We start from the raw sequence: 21,431 nt of genomic DNA, 5'->3' as shown, positions 1-21,431 counted from the left end.
TCTATTCGCGCCCTTGCCTGGGCTTGCCCCCCTTTTCTTTCTCGTCGGTGTTCGGTGTTCGCATGGATTGCATGCACATACGAGACATGATGATGTTTCCTTGTTTCGCAACGCAGAGATTCACAAACAGATCCACCTACGCCCAGGCTAATGCAGGTAGGATTTCGTCTAGAGTCCATGCAGCGAATAGGTGAAGCAGTGAAATGGCGCGCAGTTGCCCGGACCCCTTCTTGGGGTCAGAGAGTCTCAAGCTCCGGCTCGAGGCTCGATAGTGTGTGTCGGCCACTCCTGTGCAGATCGTGGATGAGCTCGCACTGCACGCTTTCCAGATGAAAGGACGACTGTAGACCTCGAGTTTCTACCAAGCTGCAGCGAGGTGTGACTAGACCCGACACTTTCTCGTACGTTGCTCCACCTGTTGTCCTCGTCGAGGCTCCCATCGGCTAAGTTGGCTCCTCCGCCTTCCATTCTACCTTCTCAACCACCTGCACCGCTGCCAACACCCTGCTCCGTAGACACTCGCAAGCATGGCATCCCGCTATTCGCTCAGTGCATCGCTGCCCGCCACGCGCAAGTCCATCCATCGTGCACAAAGCGCTCGCACCACCACCGCAGCCGATCCCGAACAGCAGCAAGCCGCCTTCTCCCTACCTGATCTCGACCCAGAGGAGAAGCTCTCCGTCACACCACACGAAGCTTGGACTTCACCACCCGCTTCCAGCGCCAACGCGACAAATGAAACCGTGAGACGCGATCTCTCCGTTCGCAAAGGTGCCACTCGTTCTGGCAGCAACAAGAAAAAGTCTGAGGCTGCTGCACTCAAGTCCGAGTTCGACTCATCAGATGCCACGTACGATGAGCGAGGATACCTCGTCCTCAAATCAGCCGACATCTTCGGCTTGACATCGAGCTCTTTTACCGAGGACAAGAGCAACGATGAAGGTCGAACCCGTACCAACCGTCTTGCTTACCTCGAAGGGCTGCGTGGCATCCTCGGGATCCAGGTTCTCCTATGGACCTTCTTCCGCATCTTTGCGCCTGCCATCGTAGCGGATCGCGACATCGATGGCGTTTACCCGGCCGCCTTCCTCTCGGTCGCGCCCGCCTGGCAATCGATCCTGCGCAAGGTCCTCTCACCACTGCTATTCGACGGAGAACTGCAAGCGTCTTTCTTCATCATCCTCTCCGGTCGTGCAAGCCTGCAAACGTTCATCGAGCGCAGGCAGGCTCTCCCACTTGCAGGTGCTGCATTCAAGCGACCCTTCCGATTCATTCTTCCCATGGCCATCACCGTCGCCCTCGTGTCCCTCGTCATCGCCGTCGACGGCTTCCGCCACGCATCTCTGCTTTCCACCAGCCTTTCCAACCAGCTCGCCTCTCCCCCAGCCCAATTCTCGTCCGCGCTGGAATACTGGAACACGCTGTTCTTCTTCTTCTCCACCCCGACCTACTACAAGATCGCACGTGCCACCACCATGATCCCACCCAGCGGAACGCTCTGGATCATCCCCGTGCTGTTTCAACAGACCTACGTCCTGATCATCCTCGCCTTCACACTGCCCTTCACCGTGCTGAGGTACAAGAACATGGGTATGATCCTGCTCATCCTCACCACGGCTTGGGTGGGTCGCTTCAGCTGGTATACTCTGACTGGGTTGTTGATCGCCGAGTGGTCGACCGTGTACAGGCAGGTGCTGCCGGGAGGAAAGATTCCGCTCAACAGAGCTGGTACGAGGTTCGTCGCAGCGTGGGTTCCCGGAATGGTGTTTGCGGTGGTGGGTGTCATGTTCAAGTACCTCTGGATCGCGGGTCTGCCAGCGGATGCGCAGAACGAGATCGTAGCTCACGTCGACGGCAACACGGGCAAACTCAACTACGACCTCGACCCGGCGAGAGTGGCGTTCCCGAGGTACGACAATTGGTTGGTAGCTACCGGCGTTCTGTTCCTGATCGAGCTCTCACCCCGAGCCCAACGATCCCTCTCTACGCCGCTGCTGAAGTACGCAGGCAGATGGGCCTTCAGCATCTCGCTTATCTCGGGCACCCTGATGCTGAGTCTAGGCAGCTTGCTCCGCTACCACCTCACCGCATCGCTCGGCTGGACCAACCCAGCTACCATACTGGCGGTTCTCTTTGCCGCGTTGATCCCTGCTTCGCTCGTCGTCGTCGAGGTGTACGCGAGGCTCGTCGATGATGGTGCGCTTTGGGTTTCCAATTGGCTATTCAGGTGGATCAGGGTTTGATGGCGCGAGACGTGTACGGTTAAGTTCAATTGCATTTTTGTTTTGTTGCGCACATGTGTCTGGTCCGATTGCGTCGGTGTGTTTTGCAAAGGTGTCAGTCGTTGTCAGTCGAGTAGAGGATGTGATGGGGTTTCCAGTAGGAGGTCGAGTGGAGCAAAGTCGACCGGGAGCATGAGAAGGAAGGCGCCAATGCTTCGAAGAAGCGCGCGTCTAAAGTGTCAACAACACATGGCCTGAGGCTGCGCGATGCCGTTATGCTCATGCTTAGAATGGGTCGACACACTGTTCACAACCAGCAACTCAAGTATAACAATCAATTACCGAGCGTCAAGGAAACAAAAATCAATGTCCGAGGAGAGAAATGCAGAACTAAGAGAGCGTGACGAGACAAAATGCGGTAGGAGAGAACTACGACGACGACGACAAGGCATGCAAACGAGCGACGGGAGCAAGACAAAGACAACAACAACGTCCGACTACGCAGCAGCGACAGGCGAAACGGGAGAGAAGATGTTGTTGCTCGACTCTTCCTCCTCCTTTCCGCCATTGTTCGTGTTGACGGGTGCCAGTGTCGTGACCAGCGTCGGGCGTAGCTGGTGCTTCTCGTCCGCCTTGACCGAAGCCCGAGCAGCCTCGTCACGCAGCAATCTCCTCAAAATCTTGCCCGAAGGAGATTTGGGGATGGTCGCGACCCACTCGATACCTCCGCGGATCTTCTTGTGTGCGGCGACGAGCTTCTCCATGTGAGAGCGAACGCGCTTCTCCAGCTCCATGCATTCTTCGGGACGGTTGAGAAGGTCCAAGTCCCTCGGCACGATGCACGCGCGAGGCACCTCGGTCATCTGACTCGGGCACCAGACACCAAAGACGGCGACATCCGCCACCTCGGGATGGCTCGTGATCACCGCTTCGAGCTCAGCGGGCGAGACCTGGAAACCCTTGAACTTGATCAGGTCCTTGATACGGTCGACGATAAAGATCTCCGTGTTGCGCATCACAGCAACATCGCCCGTCTTGAACCATCCGTCGGCAGTGAAGGCGTCGCGCGTCGCCTCATCATTGTCGAGGTAGCCCTTCATGATGGTGGGGCCACGCAGCCACACCTCGCCTGGTACACCCTCGCGACCCTGCTCCTGACCGACGTCGTGACCCTCCTCCGAGACGAGACGCACCTCGACACCCGGAGCGATACGGCCAGCAGCACCCTTCGAGTTGGGCAGCTCCTTAGGACCCGAGCAGATCACCGAGGGAAGCGACTCGGTGAGGCCATAGCCGTTGAGCACCGCCATACCAGGGTAGCGCTTCTCGAGCAGCTCAAAGAGTTCGGCCGATAGAGGAGCCGCACCGCACTGGACGCACTTGAGGCTCGACATGTTGTACTTCTCGGGTACAGGGCTCTTTGCCAGCTGCAAGAGGACCGGAGGCACCACCAACGAGGCAGTGGCACGGTGCTCCTGGATCTTTTCGCAAAAGAGGTCGAGGCTGAATTTGGGGAGGATGACGATCTTCATGCCGAGATAGAAGGGGTGGTGCATGAGCTTGATCAAGCCAAAGATGTGGTAGAAGGGCAGGAAGCCGACTTGGACGTCCTTCTGGCCGAAGTAGTCATCGTGGGTGGCGACGAGGGCCATGACGCTGTGGATGACGTTCGAGTGGGTGATCTCGACTCCCTTCGCCGAGCCCGAAGTGCCCGAGGAAAACATGATGAAGGCGGTCTCGGTAGCAGGGTCCTCGACGCGGTACGACTCGAGCTCGTTGTCGGTCAACTCGGCACGCAGGTCAGGCTCGCCGTGCTTGCCGACGACGAGCTCGTCGGCATCGTCAAGCATGAAGAGGCCATCGCTGACGGCGTCCGAGCAAGAAGTGGCGATGGGTCGACCCATGGCGACCTTCGCCTGGTGCCATGCGGCGCGTGCATTGTCCTGGCACGAGGGATGGGTGAGCACGACGTCGACCGAGGCCTGCTGGAGCGACTTGGCAAGCTCACCCACAGTCAAAGCGGGATTGACAGGAGCCGTGACGAGACCAGCGACCTCTGCTGCAAAGACGAAGATCGGGTACATGGTGTGGTTGGGCGAGATGACACCGACGCGCTGGCGAGGCTGCAGTCCGAGCTTGTGCCTAAGCGTCCATGCCAAGCGGCGTGCCTCGCGCACCACCTGACCATGACTGTTGCATCGACGCCAGCGATTCGTAAGAAGGTATCGACAAAGCGATGCCGATCGGCGAGCATGGTATCGGGGACCAGATCCGAATAATCAAAAGAGGGTCCAAGCCACGAGATGGCGCCAAAATTTGAGGGTCAGGGTTCAAAGCGAGGGGAAATTTTGAAAGGGGATTCGAAGTCAGCATGCAGCACTACGCATAAGCGTCATTGGACCCCTGAAATGGTAGGGTCAGGATGAATCGTGTCGACGACAGGGTCGCCATGTGCGGAACCGATAGCAACAGCGAGCAGCGAGGATCTGCGTTCAGATGGCGAGCAGGTATCTCTGCCCAGGCGGCTTTTCTCTGCTAACCACAGCGAAGCGCATCGTGCCAGCATGTAAAGAGCAGGCAGGGGGTCAGCAGCCGAGACGACGCGAGCGCAAGGTGTTCCGGCGCCATCACGGCTCGAATCAGTGAGCGTGTGACTTTCGACGTACAGCCATACAAGATCGCGTGCAGAATCGCTTGCGCGCTTCTGCCTTCGGTACCGTCCATAGTCCAACCCATCAGCACACCGGGTCGAGAACGGAGAAAGCAAGGCGGGGTACCAGCATGCGACGTCATCCTGACAGACGGCCTGGTCGAGCGGAGCTCGAATGCGAGAACAGAGCGACGAACAGAGTCAGGTACCGACGGATGGGCTGCATCCACCTCTTTCGACTTGTCGTGAAAACGGAGCAGCCGAATTTCAGCTGCGATCCTCGCTTGCTGATGTGCCTCGAGTCAGCTGTCGCCGGATATCCGCCATGCAGCACGAGTTTGTGCCTGCAACGCGGCAGGACGCAAGATCCGGGAAGCAGAGCCCACACGAGCAGCGAGCGAGAAAATCGGAGAAAAAAACGCGCCTTTGCCTGACAACAATGACACACTGGTCAAGTGCCGCGAATTCGGGGTCGAGGAACTGAAACCCAACCAGGAGGATCGACACTCGTCTCGCCGATCCTCACCATCTGATCAGCGAGACGCTGGGAGCGCGGTGGACTGGCTGCAGCCAAATCTTCCACCTACTGTCTCGAGCAACGAGATGCAATCCGGTCACGATTCTGCTTTCTCTCGACTCTAGCGAAGCCCTCGACAGGACCGAAGATGCTGTTGAACACCGTGCACCGCGATAGCCCAGTGACCTAGTGTGGCGTGAGATGCAGCACAAAGGTGCAGAAAGCAGTGTTGGACAGGCTCCGACGAAAATCGTCGAATTTGGCGGAATCTCGGCGTCTGCGACTGGTGAGCTGCCGTCCAAAAGAGCCGAACGAGGTGACGCTTCCTATGATCCACGAAGCTAGGTTTCGCACAGCTCTTCGATCAAAGAGTGAGATGCAAGCGGAACAGCTCTCTGGCTGAGCTCCGACGACAGCCGCCGACGGCAAGACAAAGACAAACAAGCGCTCTCTGCGACCCGCTCCGTTCTGGACGCGCCTACAGTAGAGACGCCGTCAAACAGGGTGCAGTTGCACGCCGCTGTGCATGCGCCGTGCAGTCATCAATGCCGCCTCCGAACCTGCATTTCCGACCAAAAAGTTGGCTGGAGTCTTTCGACCCCACCGAGGTGACGAATCCCGCGAGCACTGATGCTGCAGAGGCTCGTGAGCGGGCCTCGTCGGAATCACAGAGCCGCAGCTTCTTTTAAGATCGATTTGGGACGAGGTCGGAGGGTAAAAATGAGCCGTGGGCTCGATGCAGGCGGAGCGTGGAAAAGACGAGACAAACAAAAATACATCGCTCGACCGATGGTAGATTCGCGGTCCGTCAAGATCGCCGTGCCTACATCGTCCTCGAGGCTATGGTGACGAGCACATCTGTCATCGTCTTTGAGCCTTGCAAAACAAAGCCCTCAGTGTCCACTGGCTACGCAGGCTAGCTTGGTGTGCCCGTTCCTTGTGAGTCCTTCCGGCTGCAACGACAAATTGAGCGCCGATGACACCCACGTCCGAACTACACGAGCGCGCTGCTGGGAAGCAAGAACCTAACCAGGAGGACTCATCAGGTCGACATGAAAGAAAGTGGACCCTAGAGAACACCAAATCTTCGATTCGACCAAATGGTCGAAGCACAACTTTGGTCGAGCCAGCGTGCTCACTCCCTGCCCGAGAGAAGGAGCAGACCATGACAGACGTGCGATCGAAATGAAAGAGGCAGGAAACCCACGACGAGACCGAACCGACACTCAGACTTGGAGGTACTTACGTGTATTGTTTGCCATCCTGGCGGACGAATTGCACCTTGTCGGCGAGGGACGACTCGGATTCCGAGCTGACATAGTCAAAGATGTTGGTGAAGCTTGCCTTTGGCAGAGGCGGGTAGATGGAAGTGAGGATTTGAGGCGCCATGTTGAAGCTCGAGACCGATCCTCTGGGTTGCTGGACTGATAGTGATGTGCAAATGTATCGCAAGGTCAAGACTGCTCTTGGTGAGGTGTGTCAAGCACGCCTATGAAAAGCTGTCCGAAGAGTATGGCAGCGATGGACGATGAAGAAGTTGTGTGCGATGGTAGCAGCAGATTAGCCTCTTGCGATGTTGGCTTCTTCCTCGATGATGCGGTTGTCACGAATCTTGATCAAGCGCAGGTTGCTCTTCTCCAATTCTTTCGAGAATGCAAGCGGTGCGAAGATGTGAAGCGCCTGCGGTGAAGTGGGTCGCTCGAGAATCGACTTGCTAGAAGAAGTGGTGAATTGTGCTGTAGAGCTGAGGGGCATGTAACACGTTGACGTTCGTAGATGGAAGGGTGGATGGTGGGCGATAATCGGGGACAAGACGCAAGCTGTAGATATATGGCCGCAACGGGGGGAAGATGAAGAGGGACGCAGCGAGGCAGGGTCAAGTCAGGCGAGGGCAGCCGAGATCGTCGCAGAAGAAGAGCAGATGCTCAGGCAAAAATGGGCAGTGGAGGAGACAAGTGCCCTAAATTTTGTTTCTCTTCTTTTTTTCCTTTTCCCTAAATCTTTTCTCCCTGTGGATTAAAGAGTCTAAGGCACGGCTTGTCATTGATGGACAGTCGGGAACAGCCGAGGCTGCAAGAGAACCCTGTTATTGGATCGAGGCACACGACTTGCTACGACTCGCCGCTCGCCAGAGCTGCATGGCTTAGCTGCTTTCGACCTGTGGCGTTTGTCCCAAAGGCGGCTTGGCTTGGATAGCGATTGATAAGAAAGTCCAGGTGATTCACTGGGACAGCGAATTGAGCATGCAATAAGAGCAAGGCGAAAAAGGAGGAACAGACCGCTTTCAGCCCTTTCGACGTGGGCCCAGCCAGAAAGTGGCAGCGAGCGGGATTGCAGTGCAGCAGGGCGTAGCTGTCGATGCTGCGGCTTACGTCGGCAAAGCCACGGCAAAGCCAAGTCGATATCACACCAGCTTGTTGGACCACGCCGAAACATGGTTGTCTCTGTACAGACCATCGGCACTGATAGGATTTGATTGCCGTTCAACTTAGGCTCGAGCCGGCGCCCACGAGACCAGCAAGCCAGCAGCCTGACGAACATGCGGGAGGCCAGTAGACAGGTCTGAGCAGATGAAAAGGTCTTGCTGCGGCAGAGGCTCTGCTCACCGTTTAGCGAGCCGGGTCAGTGACTCAATCAAGTCTTTTCCGGCTGGCGCATCTGAAAGTCAACCACAAGAAAGTTCGGATTTCGTCGTCCCCGTGGGCTTGAGGGGCAGTACAGAGGTGTCGGCGGAGCGGCGACACCCAAAGCAAGGGACAAGAAAAAAGGACAGATAAAAATATTAATGATGCAAAAATAGAAAAGGAGCTTGGCAGCCGGGCGCCGGGCCTTGCAGCGTCGCAAAAAAAGATTCTGCAAGGTCTGTGAGCCTTGCGCCCATTCGGATCTGCAGTTGCTGCTGATGCTTCAGTGTGACAACTTGTTCGTTCTGCCGTGTGATGCTGGCCTGCGTCTCACATCCAGGCCTCGTCGCGTCAAGCCGGTTTTGCGATCTCGTCCCGGACACTTCTCTCACTCGCTGCTCGCCCGCCCTTTGTTCATTTCATGAAACCAGATTCTATGGAAGCAATCTACAGTGCAGTGGCGTATCATCCTTTTAGTGAACTTCGCTTCCCAATCACGCCTGCTCGGTTATGTCCGGCTCTGAAACTCATACACTGTAGCATGTCTCCTTACCCTCGCTTGTCCGCGCGACGGGATGTGAGTGGATCTATGGTGGCTTACAAAGTCCAACATCGGCGCAGTCGTCGGAAATCGCACTGCCGACAGTCTCGCCAATCCCTGGCGGGTACGCTGTGTAGCGGTAAAAGCCGCTCGCTCGCCTGCTCTTATCCGCTCCCGAACGCGCAGCCTAGCTGCTCTGCCATCTCGGTTTGACGATGCCTTCCAGATCGATCTTGAACGGCTTAAGTACATGACCGAGTTCGTGCTTGAATCATCGCGAGCATCCACGTCTAAGGGCCGTCTTCTTGTGCATGCCCGAGGACACCGCACCAGAAAGGGCGTTCGAGGGTGGCGATTGGTTTTAGCATCACTCGCAGCGGTGACGGAAGCACCTCTCGGTCCCTTGGACGGCCCTTGCTGCACAAGCCGTTCTCGAAGGCAGAGTTTGCATCAGACGCTTGTGTAAGTTCTCATATGTTTCACCTTAAAATGTGGCTGATGACCAGCAAGACCTCTCTGTCGATTCCAGCGCGAGCGAGGTCGATCTCTGAAAGGGCTATCGAAACACCAACGTTGAACTGTTCCTCAAGGCCTTGACGGTCTCGAACCATGACGTCTTCAGCCGACTCCAGATGCGACGCAGTTGCCGACGTGCCGAGCCCTCCCGTCTCAGATTGTGCGCTATTCATGGTTGGTCTGCGTCATCGGCTCAAACTTGCAACAGCTATGGAAGTGAGGGCAGATTGTTCGGTTTTCGAAGATAGTTAGAGTCACTGCTCGAAAAAAAACAAGCATCACTGCAAAGCGGAACTAAACGAGCTTGTGGCTCTCGGCACCTCGTGCTGACAATCCGAGACAACGAAGTACGAAGTTAGCCTCCAACGTTGCGGCTTTCCCATGCAATCCTCAGCCGAACAGATCGAGGCCAACTAGCGTCGCCACTGTCGCGAACCCATATGTACGAAGAGACATGATTTGATCGGGTATGCAATGTCCTATCGGGACTTATGCGCTTCTACGAGTTCAAATGAGCATCGATCGCCTACGTAGTTTGCATCAAAGAGGATTCTGAGCCAGTCCTACCAGCATGCAACACCCCGAGACGGAAGCAGGCAGCTCGCAGAAGCGTTTTCCCCGGCGTGTACGGCGCTGTAGGCGAAATCCGGTGTAGTCCAGACTCCGACGATGGTTCCACACGCTAGTCGATGACGAACAACATTGGTGTGGGAAACATTCGCTTTGTTGCGCATGCACATCAGAAAGATGGGTCGAACTCACTTGCTTCCCGTGTCTCATTTGCACATTTCCGAACTGAGAACCGAGATGAAGTTCAGCTATCGGCCTCAGCCAAGGATTCGGTATACTGTTCTGTAACGACGACCAATACGGCCGACGACGGGGCACAAAGAAAATCGAAAGCAAATGGGTCCAACGGCCGTCTTTCTCGGGGCCGGAAACAGGTTCAGCCGTAAACAGTACGGTTTCAACATTTGCAAGCCGACGAGGCTGAACAATCCGACGTTTGATGGCTACACTTCCTCGCAGGCACAATCTGCGAGCAAAGACCGGAGCATGTCTCGGAGAGACCACGAAGCGAAGCGTTAATGTCTCGGATGTACACGGTCGGCTGGGAGAGGGCGCGAGTACCAATGGGAAAATCCACATGCTTGGCCGCGTGCTCCGCGTACCTGGATCACAATGCTCGTGTAGCGCGTGCAAGACGATTCAATATGACATGTTCATCGACCACGACTCTTCAACGGCAGCCGAAAACTCCAGGATTCGGCAATCCTGCGACGTGCCAATTTTGCGTTTTCGGTCTTTGATCGTATTATTATACTTAAATCGACGCGGCTACGTCACGTATACGGCGCCAACCTGGACGGCTGGTCGGAGATCGAAAATAGAGCTCTGGGGCGGCCGCTTCTGGAGAACCGTTATCCGAGAGCGGGATAACCCCTTCCGCTCTCCTGGCCTCGCGTACTTTTGACCTCACGGGCCAGTCTGGACAGCAATGCAGCGGCCGCTCAGCAAGCCTCGCTGGAACGCACGGAGCTGCAGGCGAGTCGAAGAAGGGGAGTGATCATTGCAAAAAGGACGAAGAAAAAAAGGAGAGCGGCTGCGCACCTGCAGAGGTTTTGAGCTGCACAGAAGGTTTGTTAGTCGCATAATTTTCGGCTCCGCGTGCAGTGTACCTGGCAGTCGCGAAATCGTTGGCGAGGTCGCCCTTGCTCCCCCCTTTGTCTTCCCTAGCATATCAGCAGAGAACATTCTTCGCTCCTGACAGCGGTTCTCCGCAGCAAAGCTTGAATGTACTTTTCTTAACAACAGCCTCCAGTACAGCAGGACACTATCTCAGGCGCAAGAGATCATTCCAGAGACCGCCAACCTTGAATGAATGCGGGCAACGGATACCGTCTATCGGAGTGCGAATGGGTTCCTCAATTTGTTTGAGCTTCCGATGATTTTCGCGAAGAGTTTCACCAAAGTTTTCAAAGTTTGGTCAAAGTTTCCAGGAGTTTTGGTTCGAGATCGAACACGAATGATCGCCGATCAAACCAGTGGGTCCGTGTTGACCTACGATGTCTGTACTTTGCACAGCACAGCACAGCACAGCACAGCACTCCGACCTCCATGTTGTCGAGAACGCCTCGTGAGATCGTCCAACCACGCGGCTTACCATCGAGCGCCTCGCGATGCAATGGCGCGATTCTGGGCTTTAGCCTACACGTCCACTGCACATTGTGGTCATCGTCCCACGCTACCCTCTTTTCTGAAGTCACAAGCTGACTTGCACTGGCTGGGTGACAGCATCGACTTCTGCATTCCCGTGGACCCTACGGTGACCACTCCCACCGATCTAAGCTTGCAGCTCGAAGCGCACGATCGAACACAAGATTAGCTCGTATCAACGACGCGCCGTGGCAGCAGAGGACGAGGACCACAAACAGGTCTGTCTCTGGCCGCCGCCTGGCCGCCTGGAGTGTCGTAAGCGGTGAGACCCGAAAGTTTGCGTTGGCGTAGATCCGGTGTCGCGGCCAAGATTCTTGTTTGCCGAGCACAAACCGATGCTGTCTCGCAAAGCATCTTGGCAAGAAAAATCCCTCTGCCATCTTTTGGCGTCTGAAATGCCTGACGCGAAGTTTTGCGACCCCGCTCTGGGGCTGCCTTGGGCGAATCTGGGTCTGGTATCAGTGTGGGAGTCAGCCACAATATCCGCTCTGTTGGGTCCTACCAGCCGAATCTCGGTACTGCAGGGTACTGCATCCTGTTGCCGCATGGCTATCCTGTAGCGTCTTCTCAGGCTCTCTCATCCTCGCATGAATCATAGGGGGGTAGGGATGCAGGGACTGGAATGGGAAAGGTGTGGTCACTCCTGCTTCATCCCCTACTGTTCACTGCTTTCTCGCTCTTTCGGATTTTCCCTGGCTCTCTTCATCTGAACGGCTCGTGCCCACGCCGAGTACTCGGCAAGGGTTGACTCTCCTTCGCTCGGCATCGCTCACAGCGCCGGCCGCCGGAATGTCTCGCTTGAGTCGTTGGTGATGAGAGCGCAATTGCTTCTCGCTGAGTTCAAAAGCATGCGGTTCCAGAACAGTTTTTCTTTGCTCTTGAGCATATCATAGGGTGCCCACCGTGCGAGCTTGTAGCCGTATGCCGTTGCTACCAGAAGTAATGATCGGCACTTCTTCTGTTTGTGTTTCGTTGGTCATGACGACCGTCGAGAAAGTTTGATTTCGTCCACTCGAGACTCATGTGCAGAAACAAGCTTGACCTGCTGCCGATGTACGTCTTTAGCGTTGCCGCAACCTGAGACGAGGTCCTTGGCTTCTCACCTTGAGGGCCGAGCCTGAGACACCAAACAAACTTTGACTTCACCACTGCAAGACTCTACACTTTGTAGAGCTCGGCGGTTGGCTCTCTTGCCCCGACCAACCGGCTATGTGGCAGCGTTCACAGGACAGTCGGCCATCGTCCGTCCAGACCTGGTCCGAATTCCGATGCTTTGTCCGCTTGTCTCGCCGGTAACCTTGATCAACTTGGACCTGGCCTGCATTCGACGCAAAAGAAAATCTCGCAAGAAAGATGGAAACGCAAAGTTGAAACTTGGTCTGCTCGAGTCGCAAAGCTTCCAAACGGCTTGCAGTAACAGTTGTTAAAAATATCCTGAACCACTCGACTGTGACCCAACAAAAACTCCATGTGAGACAGAGAATTTGTTTGTACGGTACATCGTGCTTGCTGTGACGCCGCTGCCGGGTCCACGCTATCCATGCATCCAGGTAAGTAAACAATAATTTGAAAGAAAAAAGGACTCTAGACGATTTCGTCGTGTGAAGCTATGCAAAGGGCTGCTCAGTCACGCAGCCAGATTCCGGAAACGCTGTCACACTTCGCTGGCAGCTGACAACAACTAGTATCAGGAAGGCGAGGCGGATCGTATGCCATATTCTCTGCCGGCCAGCTAGCATCGACGTCAAGGTCTCGCCCGTTCTCGATCTTTGCGATTGCTTGCCGCTACTTCCAACCGAGTGACGGGCCCACCGCTCCAACGTCCGCAGCAAGCCTGCGCTGCACCTCTGCGGCCGCCTGCAACGCTCAGACTGCACGTAGCACAGCGTTGATTGCGACCGTTGCGTCTCTGGCCTTTGAGGCTGTCCGTAGCCGCGCCTTTTCCCGCTGTCCGTGTGCTCGTGTACCATATGAACTGCTACAGCAGGACCCTCGAAACCTTGACGACGAAGCGATCCGCATGATCTTCAAACGGGCTTTATACACTCACCCCTTTTGTCGGGTCGATCCTTTGTCCTCCCCTTGCATCACATCACCCATCTCCTGCTCGCATCTACACCGCCCCTCTCTCCGGCGACTTGCGCGTCGTATGCACAGCACACGGCCCAGCACATTCTTCGTCCTCCTTCACTTCGTAGGACGATCTTGCTTTGCAGCACCGGCTTTCTTATTGTCACTCGCTGCAGATCTGCAGAGCCTCACCCTACGCATCCTTCGCTGCTCCTGATCCTTGCTGCATCAGCTTGCCTCAAAATAGCAACTGTGTGATCTCATGGTTTCGAGATCAGCATAGCCACCAACCCGTCCCGTTGCGTCTCTCTCTTTTGCTTTTGTACTTTCTATCGCCTCCTTGCATCCACCCCACACGCTTCCGCCCTTCAGAGGCGTCCTGGCTAAGTGCACCTCATCACCTCGCAGCGCTCGGCTCCCTCGAAGTTTTCCTCCTAGCTCCGGAACGTCGCGCAAGAGCACGTTCCTCGTCATTGCGCTCCGACTCGGCTGCAACAAAGATCTGCACTCGCATTGGATCGACTCGCATGGAAACGAAGGGAAACTTCATCAGCCATCCATCCTTGCACCGACGCAGACTGCACAGATCCTGTGCCGCGTCAGGTCGCAAGACGCCACACATCGACCACGATGCACAAAGCACCGGCGGAAGGCCCTCGCCTGCACGCTAGGGGACCTTCGACATTTCATGCGGCCCGCCACTCCGGTTTGGGTGGGCTCGACAAGATGAGTCTGGCCGGTCGGAACGCTTCTTCATCTTGCACTTCATCATCCCCCTCACATCAGTCTTCCAAAGTTGCTCACCCACCCACATCTCCAACATCCAATCTCGAGTCTGTGGCCCGACCGCCGAACTCTACTCAGCACGCCCGTTCCACAGCATCCGCTGACCTAGACGACACAGCCGACTCGGTCACGTGCAGAAGGGGCTTCGACGGCGAGCGACCCTCGAGTTTTATTTCCATTGCGAGCTCGTCGTTCCCCTCTGCACCATCATCGTCTTCCCTCAACAGAACCTTGGCCGATTACGAAGGGTACACCGCGTTTTTCGACGGTTTGCGGTCCCGTGGCTCGCTCGACAGTGAGAGCCAAGTCGCAAGAGTCGATTCTGGCTTCGAGCGGCTCAGCCTCAACCTGTCCAACATAACGCTGGGCGACTTCGACGACGAAGAAGACCTTAAGGACCTGAGCGCTTTGCAGTTCTCCAGATCCATGAGGATGAACCTCGAAGCCCTCACGCGCAGCAGCGCCGACCAATACGCATACAACGGCGACGGCTACTCGGACCCCAACGAGCATCTCGATGCTAAGCACACTCAGGAGGCCTACGAGGCCACCTCGATTCAAGAGTCGTATGCGCAGCTCATCTCCAGACTCGCCTTCGCGGGTGTCGTTTATCCGGATGGCGAAAGGTACAGCCTCGAGCATCGTCAGACAGCAACTCCTCGGACGTCATCCATCAAGAACTCGCCCTTGACCGCTAGTCTGGCATCTGGAAGGAGCTCGAGCGATGTCAACGACGATGAGATCAGGACACCTCCTGAATCTGACTTTGAGCGATTCGGCTCGCCTCCGAATGCCGAAGCCAGCATGGAGGCTGTTCGGCCTCCAGCGCACTCGAGCGAGCAGGTGGCACCACCGGCGCAGGCCTCATCGCAGACACCGCCTTCGTCATTGCCGCAGACTGTTTCGGAAAAGGCAACGTTGCGCTCTCCATTCAAGCAGGCGCCGCACGTACAAGAACGTCCTCATTCGCAAGCGCCGTCAAATCGTTGCGATGTCGGCGACAATTCGGAGCTCGAACTGTTGAGCGACGATGTCAGTGCTCAACGTCGCGCGGCCGGCAAAGCAAGGGCGATGCCGTGGCATACAGACACCGCGCCCTCGTCCGTGACTGGTCACCTCAACGACAGACGCAGATCTTCGGCTTACCCCGTCGTCGAGCTCGAGAGCAACAAGCCGTTCACCCGACTCGAACCGCAAGATATCGCCTTTAGCGCCTCGACGCTGCCCGAACGTGCGCTTTCTGCCGCAGATTGTGTCGAGATCATCGTAGCGAGCCATCCAGCCATCTGCAACGCTCCTCTGCGTCAGTTCGGCGAAGACGGTCAGCCTTTGCCACCTACAAAGAAGCATGAGACGAGCGAGGATGAGTGGCGAGCTCGCAAGGAAGCGCTCCAGGTCAAGTTTTGCGCCAAGCAACGCCTCTCGCTGATCAAGGCGATGGTCGTCATGGAGTCGCGCTCGGCATCTTGGAAGCGCATTGGCCCTCTGAACGCCAGCAAAGGGTCTACCCAAGCATCGCCGGAGCAGGTGCATCACGAATCTTCCCCACGCTCGTCGAACGAAGTTGGCCGCCTGCCAGCGATGCCGAGTCCGTGGTCGATGGAGATGCAGCACGAGCAGCTCGACGTCGCCCAGATCAAGGGCAAGTCGAAGAGGACGATCGAGCTCGCTTCTCTGAGGATCAATGCTCGTTGCGTCAAGTGCGATGGCAGCGGATTCGGCGCCTGCATCACTTGCAAGGCCGAGCAAGCAGACGAATGCTTCTGGTGCTGCGGTACTGGACGTGAAAAGACTCGCGCCCAAGCCTGGTGCCGTCGCTGCCAGGGCGCTGGTGTGTTGAAATGCAACACTTGCTCCGGCAGTCTCAAGTCCGCTTGCCGTTCGTGCCAAGGGACAGGCACAGGAGAGTACGGCTTCTTTGTCGATGTCACCGTCAAGCGCGTCGAAATGCCAGCGGTACCGCTCTCGACGCTGTTCCCGCAGATGGAGTCTGCAGCGAGCTCGTTTGAGCCTTCGTACGACGAGGTCAAGACGGCAGCGACCCTTGCGTTGTGGGATTCGATCACCAAGCTGACTGAGGCTCGAGCTCAGTTGGTGACGGCCAAGGGAGGCAAGGGGAAGAGCAAGGAGATGGTGCCCGTCATGGCAGCGTGCATGTGGGAGAATTCGATCTCCCAAGTGGTGGGTGTGGACGTTCCGCTCGCCGCCAGGTTCAAGAAGGGCGCTACTCCCTCGCTGAGGCCCGAAGGCCTCCATCGAAAGATCCCGACCCAGAGAAGGTTCTTCACCGTGCCGAACGATGAGGATCTCCGATCCGTGGAGGTATCCGAGGAAGAGGCCAGGAAGCTCGGTGCTCCTACGTCTAGCCAGATTCGTTCCTGTCAGAGCCGCGGCAGTCCCAGCACGACACCTCACTCCCCGTCTCCACTGGCGAGCTACGAGAGCTCGCCTGCAGCCAGCTCGGTCGATCTACACGGCCGACCCGTGCTTGCGACTCCCAAGTCGGGAGGCGGTGTGTCTGGCTACTCTACACCTTCGCGAGTGCCTAGCCCACAAAGCGAAGTCACTCCCGCCAAGCCAGCAGCCAAGGAATTCGTCCACCGTCCGAGTCCCCTCTCACAACTCGCTGCTGCCACGCCTGCAGGAACCCCGCCAGTCACTGTGCAGCATGATCAGATGGATCGAAGTTACTTTGACGATCCTTTCTGTGCATCCTCGCAGGGTCAAGATGCGGACCAACGACTGCAGTCAGCGTTTGAGCCCAAGCCGAGGAGGCCGTCGGCGGGACAGATCCTCTCCAAGAAGCTCAGTTCCAACATTCTGAACAAATTCGGCGCCCACCGTGGCAGCCTTTGACGACCGTAGTCACTTAGCACGTTTCTTCTTCTTTTTAGCATAGATATTGTCTTTATCCCATGGTGTTCATGCAGCCGCTCATCCTCTCTCATTCGTCTCGAAGGCATTCATTAATCAATTTCAGTCATTCCATGTCCCTTTCCTGTTGCTCGTTGCTCGTGTTCATCGTTCAGGCCTGACAGCGACAAGTATTTTTGCGGTCGTGACCAAGCAGATTTGACGAGGTAACATTCATAGGATTATTCCTGAGCAGCTCCGAATTCCGACAAGAGAGAAAGTTCCTAAAAAAAAGTTTGGGCGCTGAGTGAATGAATCCGAACCCTGTCTTGTTTCGCTATTGCATTCAAACAGCCGCTTGCCCCTTCTTTCACCTCCTCTTCCAGCCACTTTACGGCCCTTACTTGCAGCCATCACCCATCTTCGGCACATATACTCTCGACACACGTCTGCGCATCAAGCTACTGCCCCCACATCCATCAGCTAAGTCGGTAGTCTCTTGCCAAGATGGACCTCTTTGGCGAATCCAACGCCTCGTCCAGTGCTAAGCTCGACATTCGGACACGACCTGAAGAATCGCTCAACCATTTCACTATCAACAAAGACTTTGCCGAGCGCTACCTACACAACAAGCAGCGAGCTGAGCTTCATCAGCTCGAAGCCAAGTACGGCAAAGATGCACTCGAATCCGGCGACGAGGATTCCGAAACCGACTCTGAGAGCGATGTGACCGAGGACGAAGACGGTGACCAGGTCAACGCCAATGTCGACGCTGCCATCTTTCGCACGCTCCAACGCATTCGAAACAAGGACGCTGCCCTATACGATTCCAAGACGGACATTTTTGCACAGGAAGCAGAAGCTGCTGAACGAGCTGCTCGTCTCTCTGGCTCGTCTTCTGCAGGCCCCAAGAAGGCAGGAACCACCAAGAAGGACAAGAAGGTGACTTTGCAGGACTATCAGCGACAGAGGGTGCAGGAGCTGATCGAGACCTCAGATAATCCAGCTGAAGCGTTGGCGGATGCGACCACCAGCGATCGCGCCAAGGGCATCTACAATGACCAGGAGGGTGAGGCGATGCCGTTTGCACAGGAGCAGGAGGCGTTGCGCAAAGAAGTATCGCACGCTTTCCACGCTGGCATCGACGATGCGGATGATCTGTTCGTCAAGAGGTCCGAAGCACAGAACGGCGATGGATCTTCATCATATCGTGACGCAGTGATTGCGTCGCTCGGACCAAACGCCGATGAAGAGACCATCAGACAAGCGATCCGACGGGACCAGCCCGGCCAAGTGTCTGCTTCCACATCCGTCCTTGTCGCCGACGACGCGAATGACGACAAGAAGAACGAGGATTTCCTGCTCAACTACATCCTCAACCGTGGCTGGATCGACAAGTCTGCCGAAGACGCGCGACCCGTCAAACCTCGTCTTACCAAGGCAGCCTTGAAAAGCAAAGATGCCGCAGAGTACGGCGATTCTGCGGAGGGAGAGAAGTCGGCGAATGGTGGAGAGCAGTCGTACGGCCGCGACTGGGAAGCGGAAGCAGCCGAGCTGGAATCCGAAGCATCCTTCGATTCCATGGCAGACGCCTTCGAAACCGCCTACAACTTCCGCTTCGAACAGGGACCCGAATCCCTCACCATCCCCACCTACTCTCGTACTCCCAAAGAGTCTGCACGTCGCGAGGACAACACGCGCAAACGCAAGCGAGAGGAGCGTACAGCACGCAAAGACGAAGAGAAGCGACTCAAGATGCAGGAGCTTTCCCGACTCAAGAATTTGAAGAGGCAGGAGATCGTCGACAAGCTCAAAAAGCTGCGAGAGGTCACTGGTTCGAGCGCTGTCGATCTCGACGGTCTGGATTTGGAGGGAGACTTCGACCCCGACTCCCACGACAAGGCCATGCAAAAGGCATTCGGCGACCAATACTACGACGGAGAGGATGACGATGAGAAACCGAGCTGGGATGACGACATCAACATCGACGATATCATCAAGGATCACGAGGCTGCCACAGCATCCTCTGGGAAGAAGGGCAAGAAGGCCAAGCAAAGCCATGCAGATGACGAGGACAGGATCGAAATGGATGCCGATTTCATGGAAGATGGCGGGGAGGCTGCGGATGGAGGCGCAGCCGGATCCAAGGAGGCCGCCTTGCGTGCTCGTCTTGCCGACAAGAAGTTGAGCAAGAAGGACCGCAAGAAGCTCAAGAAGAAGCTCAAGGCGGCTCTGTCCAAAACGTCCAATAATGCCGACGGTGGAGACGACTCGGACTCTGATGCCGAAGCCGACGCTGACGGAGTCGACGTCTCAGCCATGGACGCCGACAACCTCCCCGCCGTAACCGCCTCTGATCCCACCGACAAGAAAACCGTGGCGAAAGAGATGATCGACTCGTACTACAACCTCGACTACGAAGACATGATCGGAGACCTTCCCACTCGCTTCAAATACACCCAGGTCGCACCCGCCGACTACGGCATGTCCGCCGTCGATATCCTGCTGGCCGACGACGAACAGTTGAACAACGTGGTCGGCCTGAAGAATCTTCAACCGTACAGGAGGGGTAAGAACCGTCCCATGGATCTGGGCAAGAAGCTGGGTCAATTCAGGAAGGATGTGTACGGCAATACGTCCAAGACGGCGGATGGACAGGATAAGCCGGTCAAGAAGAGGATGGGCAAGAAGGAGAGGAATCGGCTCAAGGCTGCTGAAGCAGGAGCTGAGAAGAAGGACTGAGTGTGGAATAGTGCAATTGCAGTCATCGCCAGTTCTACATCCAATGAAGGATTTGACAAGTGTGTGCGTGGGTATGAGTGACAAGGATGATCAGCTTCGAGCCGTCACCGTGGCAGGCATGGCGTCCATGGCATGCAAGACACCGACCCACCTCATCGGATCCGGTCTTGGCATCTCCCCCTTCGCCTCCACATCAAATCGATCCAAGAACAGCATGACAAACGCCTTGATCTCTGCCACTGCCCAATACCTCCCTGGGCACACCCTCGCACCGTACCCGAACGGCGTCCAAGTCTTGACCGTTTCACCGTCCAATTTTGTTGTCCCTGAATGTCTATCGAACCGTGTCTCGTCAAACGTCTCGAGCGTGCCTCTGAATTTTTCCCCCTTTCCGCCCTCTTCCGGCCACCACTCGGGATTGAGCTGTGCATCGTGTACGTTCCAGAAGAGCAGCTGGAGGATGTCACCCTGCTTCAACTGGTAGCGCTTGATCCTTCCCGGACCATCCATCGCCCTCACCACCGTATCCTTGAGACACATCCTCGGCACGTTCTGAGCACTATACACCCGCAACAACTCCTGGACCATGCTATCCAACACCGGCAAGTTGTCTCCCTTCATCATTTCCGGATTCGATGCGATCTCCTCCACGTTGCTCACTCCCAACTTGTCCTTCAGGACCCGCACCTCGTCTCGGACCTTTTTCCTCTTTTCCGGGTTTTGGGAGAGGCTGCACAGTAACCAGGCACCGCTCAAGGGTGATTGCGTGCTGCCCAACCAAGCGGTGCGTAGGACTACACCGACTGCATCGGCGTGGGATTGACCGTGCTTGTTCTTGACGTCGTTGAGCTGTTCTCTCACCTGCAGAGAGCATTCGCTGAGATGTTCGTCGATCTGCTGTGCAGCCAAGCTGTAGAAACGATCCCTTGCAGCTACGCCAGCGGGTGAGGGACACGCCATGCAGAACTGGTTCAGCTCTCTATCCCACTTCAAAAACCCATCATACTCTCCTCTCGGGAAACTCGTCGTGAACAAGGCCTCCACCGTCGCCTGGAAAAAGCACTCGCTGAGCAACCGGAACATATCCGCCTTGTCACCCGTCTCTATCCCATCGAATTCCTTCTTGAATCCAGCGACGAACCTCTGCTGCAACGAAGCAAGTCTCGATCCCGACAACAGATGCGATGAATGTTGAAGCGTCGCCTGACCGCCCGTGTGGGCGAACCAGACACCTGCAGGGAGCGAGATGTTCCACATGGGTGCCGCAGCGGTGTGAAGCGAGGAGATGTCGAAGCTGTCGGGTCGGTCGATGATGTCCTTGATGGTGAGCGGGTCGCCGATGTACGTGATGGTGGCGAAGTTGGGCTCGAGCGCGCGAAAGACGGATCCGTTGAGCGAGCGACAGGCGAGGAATGTATCGCGGACATTGGTTCGATCCAGTTTGGAGGGAAGGCGGGTCGGATCGACGAGGGGGGGAGGTGGTGGTGCTGAGAGGCTGGTTGGAGTGAGCGCAACGGATCGTCTGGAGGTGAAGAGGTAGGCGAATAGAAGGATTAGGGAGATGGCGAGGAGGATGGGGAGGTGAGGGCTGCTGGGCAGCTCGAAGTCGAATGAGGACATCGTGAGGGAGCGCTACGGGTGATCCGATGAAAGGGGGCAAGGTGATCCGATGAAAGAGAGGACGGGTGGGGTG

General features: G+C 56.3%; 11 protein-coding genes across 11 annotated transcripts; 6 read left to right on the top strand and 5 right to left on the bottom strand.

The window, feature by feature from the left end:
- Positions 1 to 527: 527 nt before the first annotated feature.
- On the top strand, positions 528 to 2,243 carry PHSY_005658 (acyltransferase; the record flags this gene model as incomplete). The annotated part of the gene is made up of 1 exon (XM_012336266.1): positions 528 to 2,243. One exon carries the CDS (start codon positions 528 to 530, stop codon positions 2,241 to 2,243), a length of 1,716 nt encoding a protein of 571 aa, XP_012191656.1.
- A 476-nt stretch (positions 2,244 to 2,719) lies between these two features.
- On the bottom strand, positions 2,720 to 4,306 carry PHSY_005657 (4-coumarate-CoA ligase; the record flags this gene model as incomplete). Its single annotated transcript, XM_012336265.1, has 1 exon — positions 2,720 to 4,306. One exon carries the CDS (start codon positions 4,304 to 4,306, stop codon positions 2,720 to 2,722), a length of 1,587 nt encoding a protein of 528 aa, XP_012191655.1.
- A 741-nt stretch (positions 4,307 to 5,047) lies between these two features.
- On the top strand, positions 5,048 to 5,514 carry PHSY_005656 (sulfate transporter; the record flags this gene model as incomplete). Its single annotated transcript, XM_012336264.1, has 2 exons — positions 5,048 to 5,077; positions 5,179 to 5,514. 2 exons carry the CDS (start codon positions 5,048 to 5,050, stop codon positions 5,512 to 5,514), a joined length of 366 nt encoding a protein of 121 aa, XP_012191654.1.
- Positions 5,515 to 5,575: 61 nt separating this feature from the next.
- On the bottom strand, positions 5,576 to 6,778 carry PHSY_005655 (hypothetical protein; the record flags this gene model as incomplete). Its single annotated transcript, XM_012336263.1, has 2 exons — positions 5,576 to 5,867; positions 6,636 to 6,778. The coding sequence occupies 2 exons, from the start codon at positions 6,776 to 6,778 to the stop codon at positions 5,576 to 5,578; spliced, it is 435 nt and encodes a 144-aa protein (XP_012191653.1).
- Positions 6,779 to 6,949: 171 nt separating this feature from the next.
- Positions 6,950 to 9,243, bottom strand: PHSY_005654 (N-acetylglucosaminidase; the record flags this gene model as incomplete). Its single annotated transcript, XM_012336262.1, has 2 exons — positions 6,950 to 7,103; positions 9,038 to 9,243. 2 exons carry the CDS (start codon positions 9,241 to 9,243, stop codon positions 6,950 to 6,952), a joined length of 360 nt encoding a protein of 119 aa, XP_012191652.1.
- Positions 9,244 to 10,079: 836 nt separating this feature from the next.
- On the top strand, positions 10,080 to 10,544 carry PHSY_005653 (WD repeat-containing protein 46; the record flags this gene model as incomplete). Its single annotated transcript, XM_012336261.1, has 1 exon — positions 10,080 to 10,544. The coding sequence occupies one exon, from the start codon at positions 10,080 to 10,082 to the stop codon at positions 10,542 to 10,544; it is 465 nt and encodes a 154-aa protein (XP_012191651.1).
- A 471-nt stretch (positions 10,545 to 11,015) lies between these two features.
- Positions 11,016 to 11,456, top strand: PHSY_005652 (1,3-beta-glucanosyltransferase; the record flags this gene model as incomplete). The annotated part of the gene is made up of 1 exon (XM_012336260.1): positions 11,016 to 11,456. The coding sequence occupies one exon, from the start codon at positions 11,016 to 11,018 to the stop codon at positions 11,454 to 11,456; it is 441 nt and encodes a 146-aa protein (XP_012191650.1).
- Positions 11,457 to 12,056: 600 nt separating this feature from the next.
- Positions 12,057 to 13,831, bottom strand: PHSY_005651 (hypothetical protein; the record flags this gene model as incomplete). Its single annotated transcript, XM_012336259.1, has 3 exons — positions 12,057 to 12,217; positions 12,492 to 12,605; positions 13,759 to 13,831. 3 exons carry the CDS (start codon positions 13,829 to 13,831, stop codon positions 12,057 to 12,059), a joined length of 348 nt encoding a protein of 115 aa, XP_012191649.1.
- Positions 13,832 to 14,083: 252 nt separating this feature from the next.
- Positions 14,084 to 16,999, top strand: PHSY_005650 (chaperone protein; the record flags this gene model as incomplete). The annotated part of the gene is made up of 1 exon (XM_012336258.1): positions 14,084 to 16,999. One exon carries the CDS (start codon positions 14,084 to 14,086, stop codon positions 16,997 to 16,999), a length of 2,916 nt encoding a protein of 971 aa, XP_012191648.1.
- Positions 17,000 to 17,503: 504 nt separating this feature from the next.
- PHSY_005649 (potential nucleolar ribosome biogenesis factor) lies at positions 17,504 to 19,738 on the top strand (the record flags this gene model as incomplete). The annotated part of the gene is made up of 1 exon (XM_012336257.1): positions 17,504 to 19,738. The coding sequence occupies one exon, from the start codon at positions 17,504 to 17,506 to the stop codon at positions 19,736 to 19,738; it is 2,235 nt and encodes a 744-aa protein (XP_012191647.1).
- A 90-nt stretch (positions 19,739 to 19,828) lies between these two features.
- Positions 19,829 to 21,358, bottom strand: PHSY_005648 (hypothetical protein; the record flags this gene model as incomplete). The annotated part of the gene is made up of 1 exon (XM_012336256.1): positions 19,829 to 21,358. The coding sequence occupies one exon, from the start codon at positions 21,356 to 21,358 to the stop codon at positions 19,829 to 19,831; it is 1,530 nt and encodes a 509-aa protein (XP_012191646.1).
- Positions 21,359 to 21,431: the final 73 nt, after the last annotated feature.

Source organism: Pseudozyma hubeiensis, assembly GCF_000403515.1.
Source record: "Pseudozyma hubeiensis SY62 DNA, scaffold: PHS52, whole genome shotgun sequence".
Classification (NCBI taxonomy): domain Eukaryota; kingdom Fungi; phylum Basidiomycota; class Ustilaginomycetes; order Ustilaginales; family Ustilaginaceae; genus Pseudozyma; species Pseudozyma hubeiensis.
The sequence above is the reverse complement of the archived record's forward strand: the minus strand, read 5'-3'. Positions and strand labels throughout refer to the sequence as shown.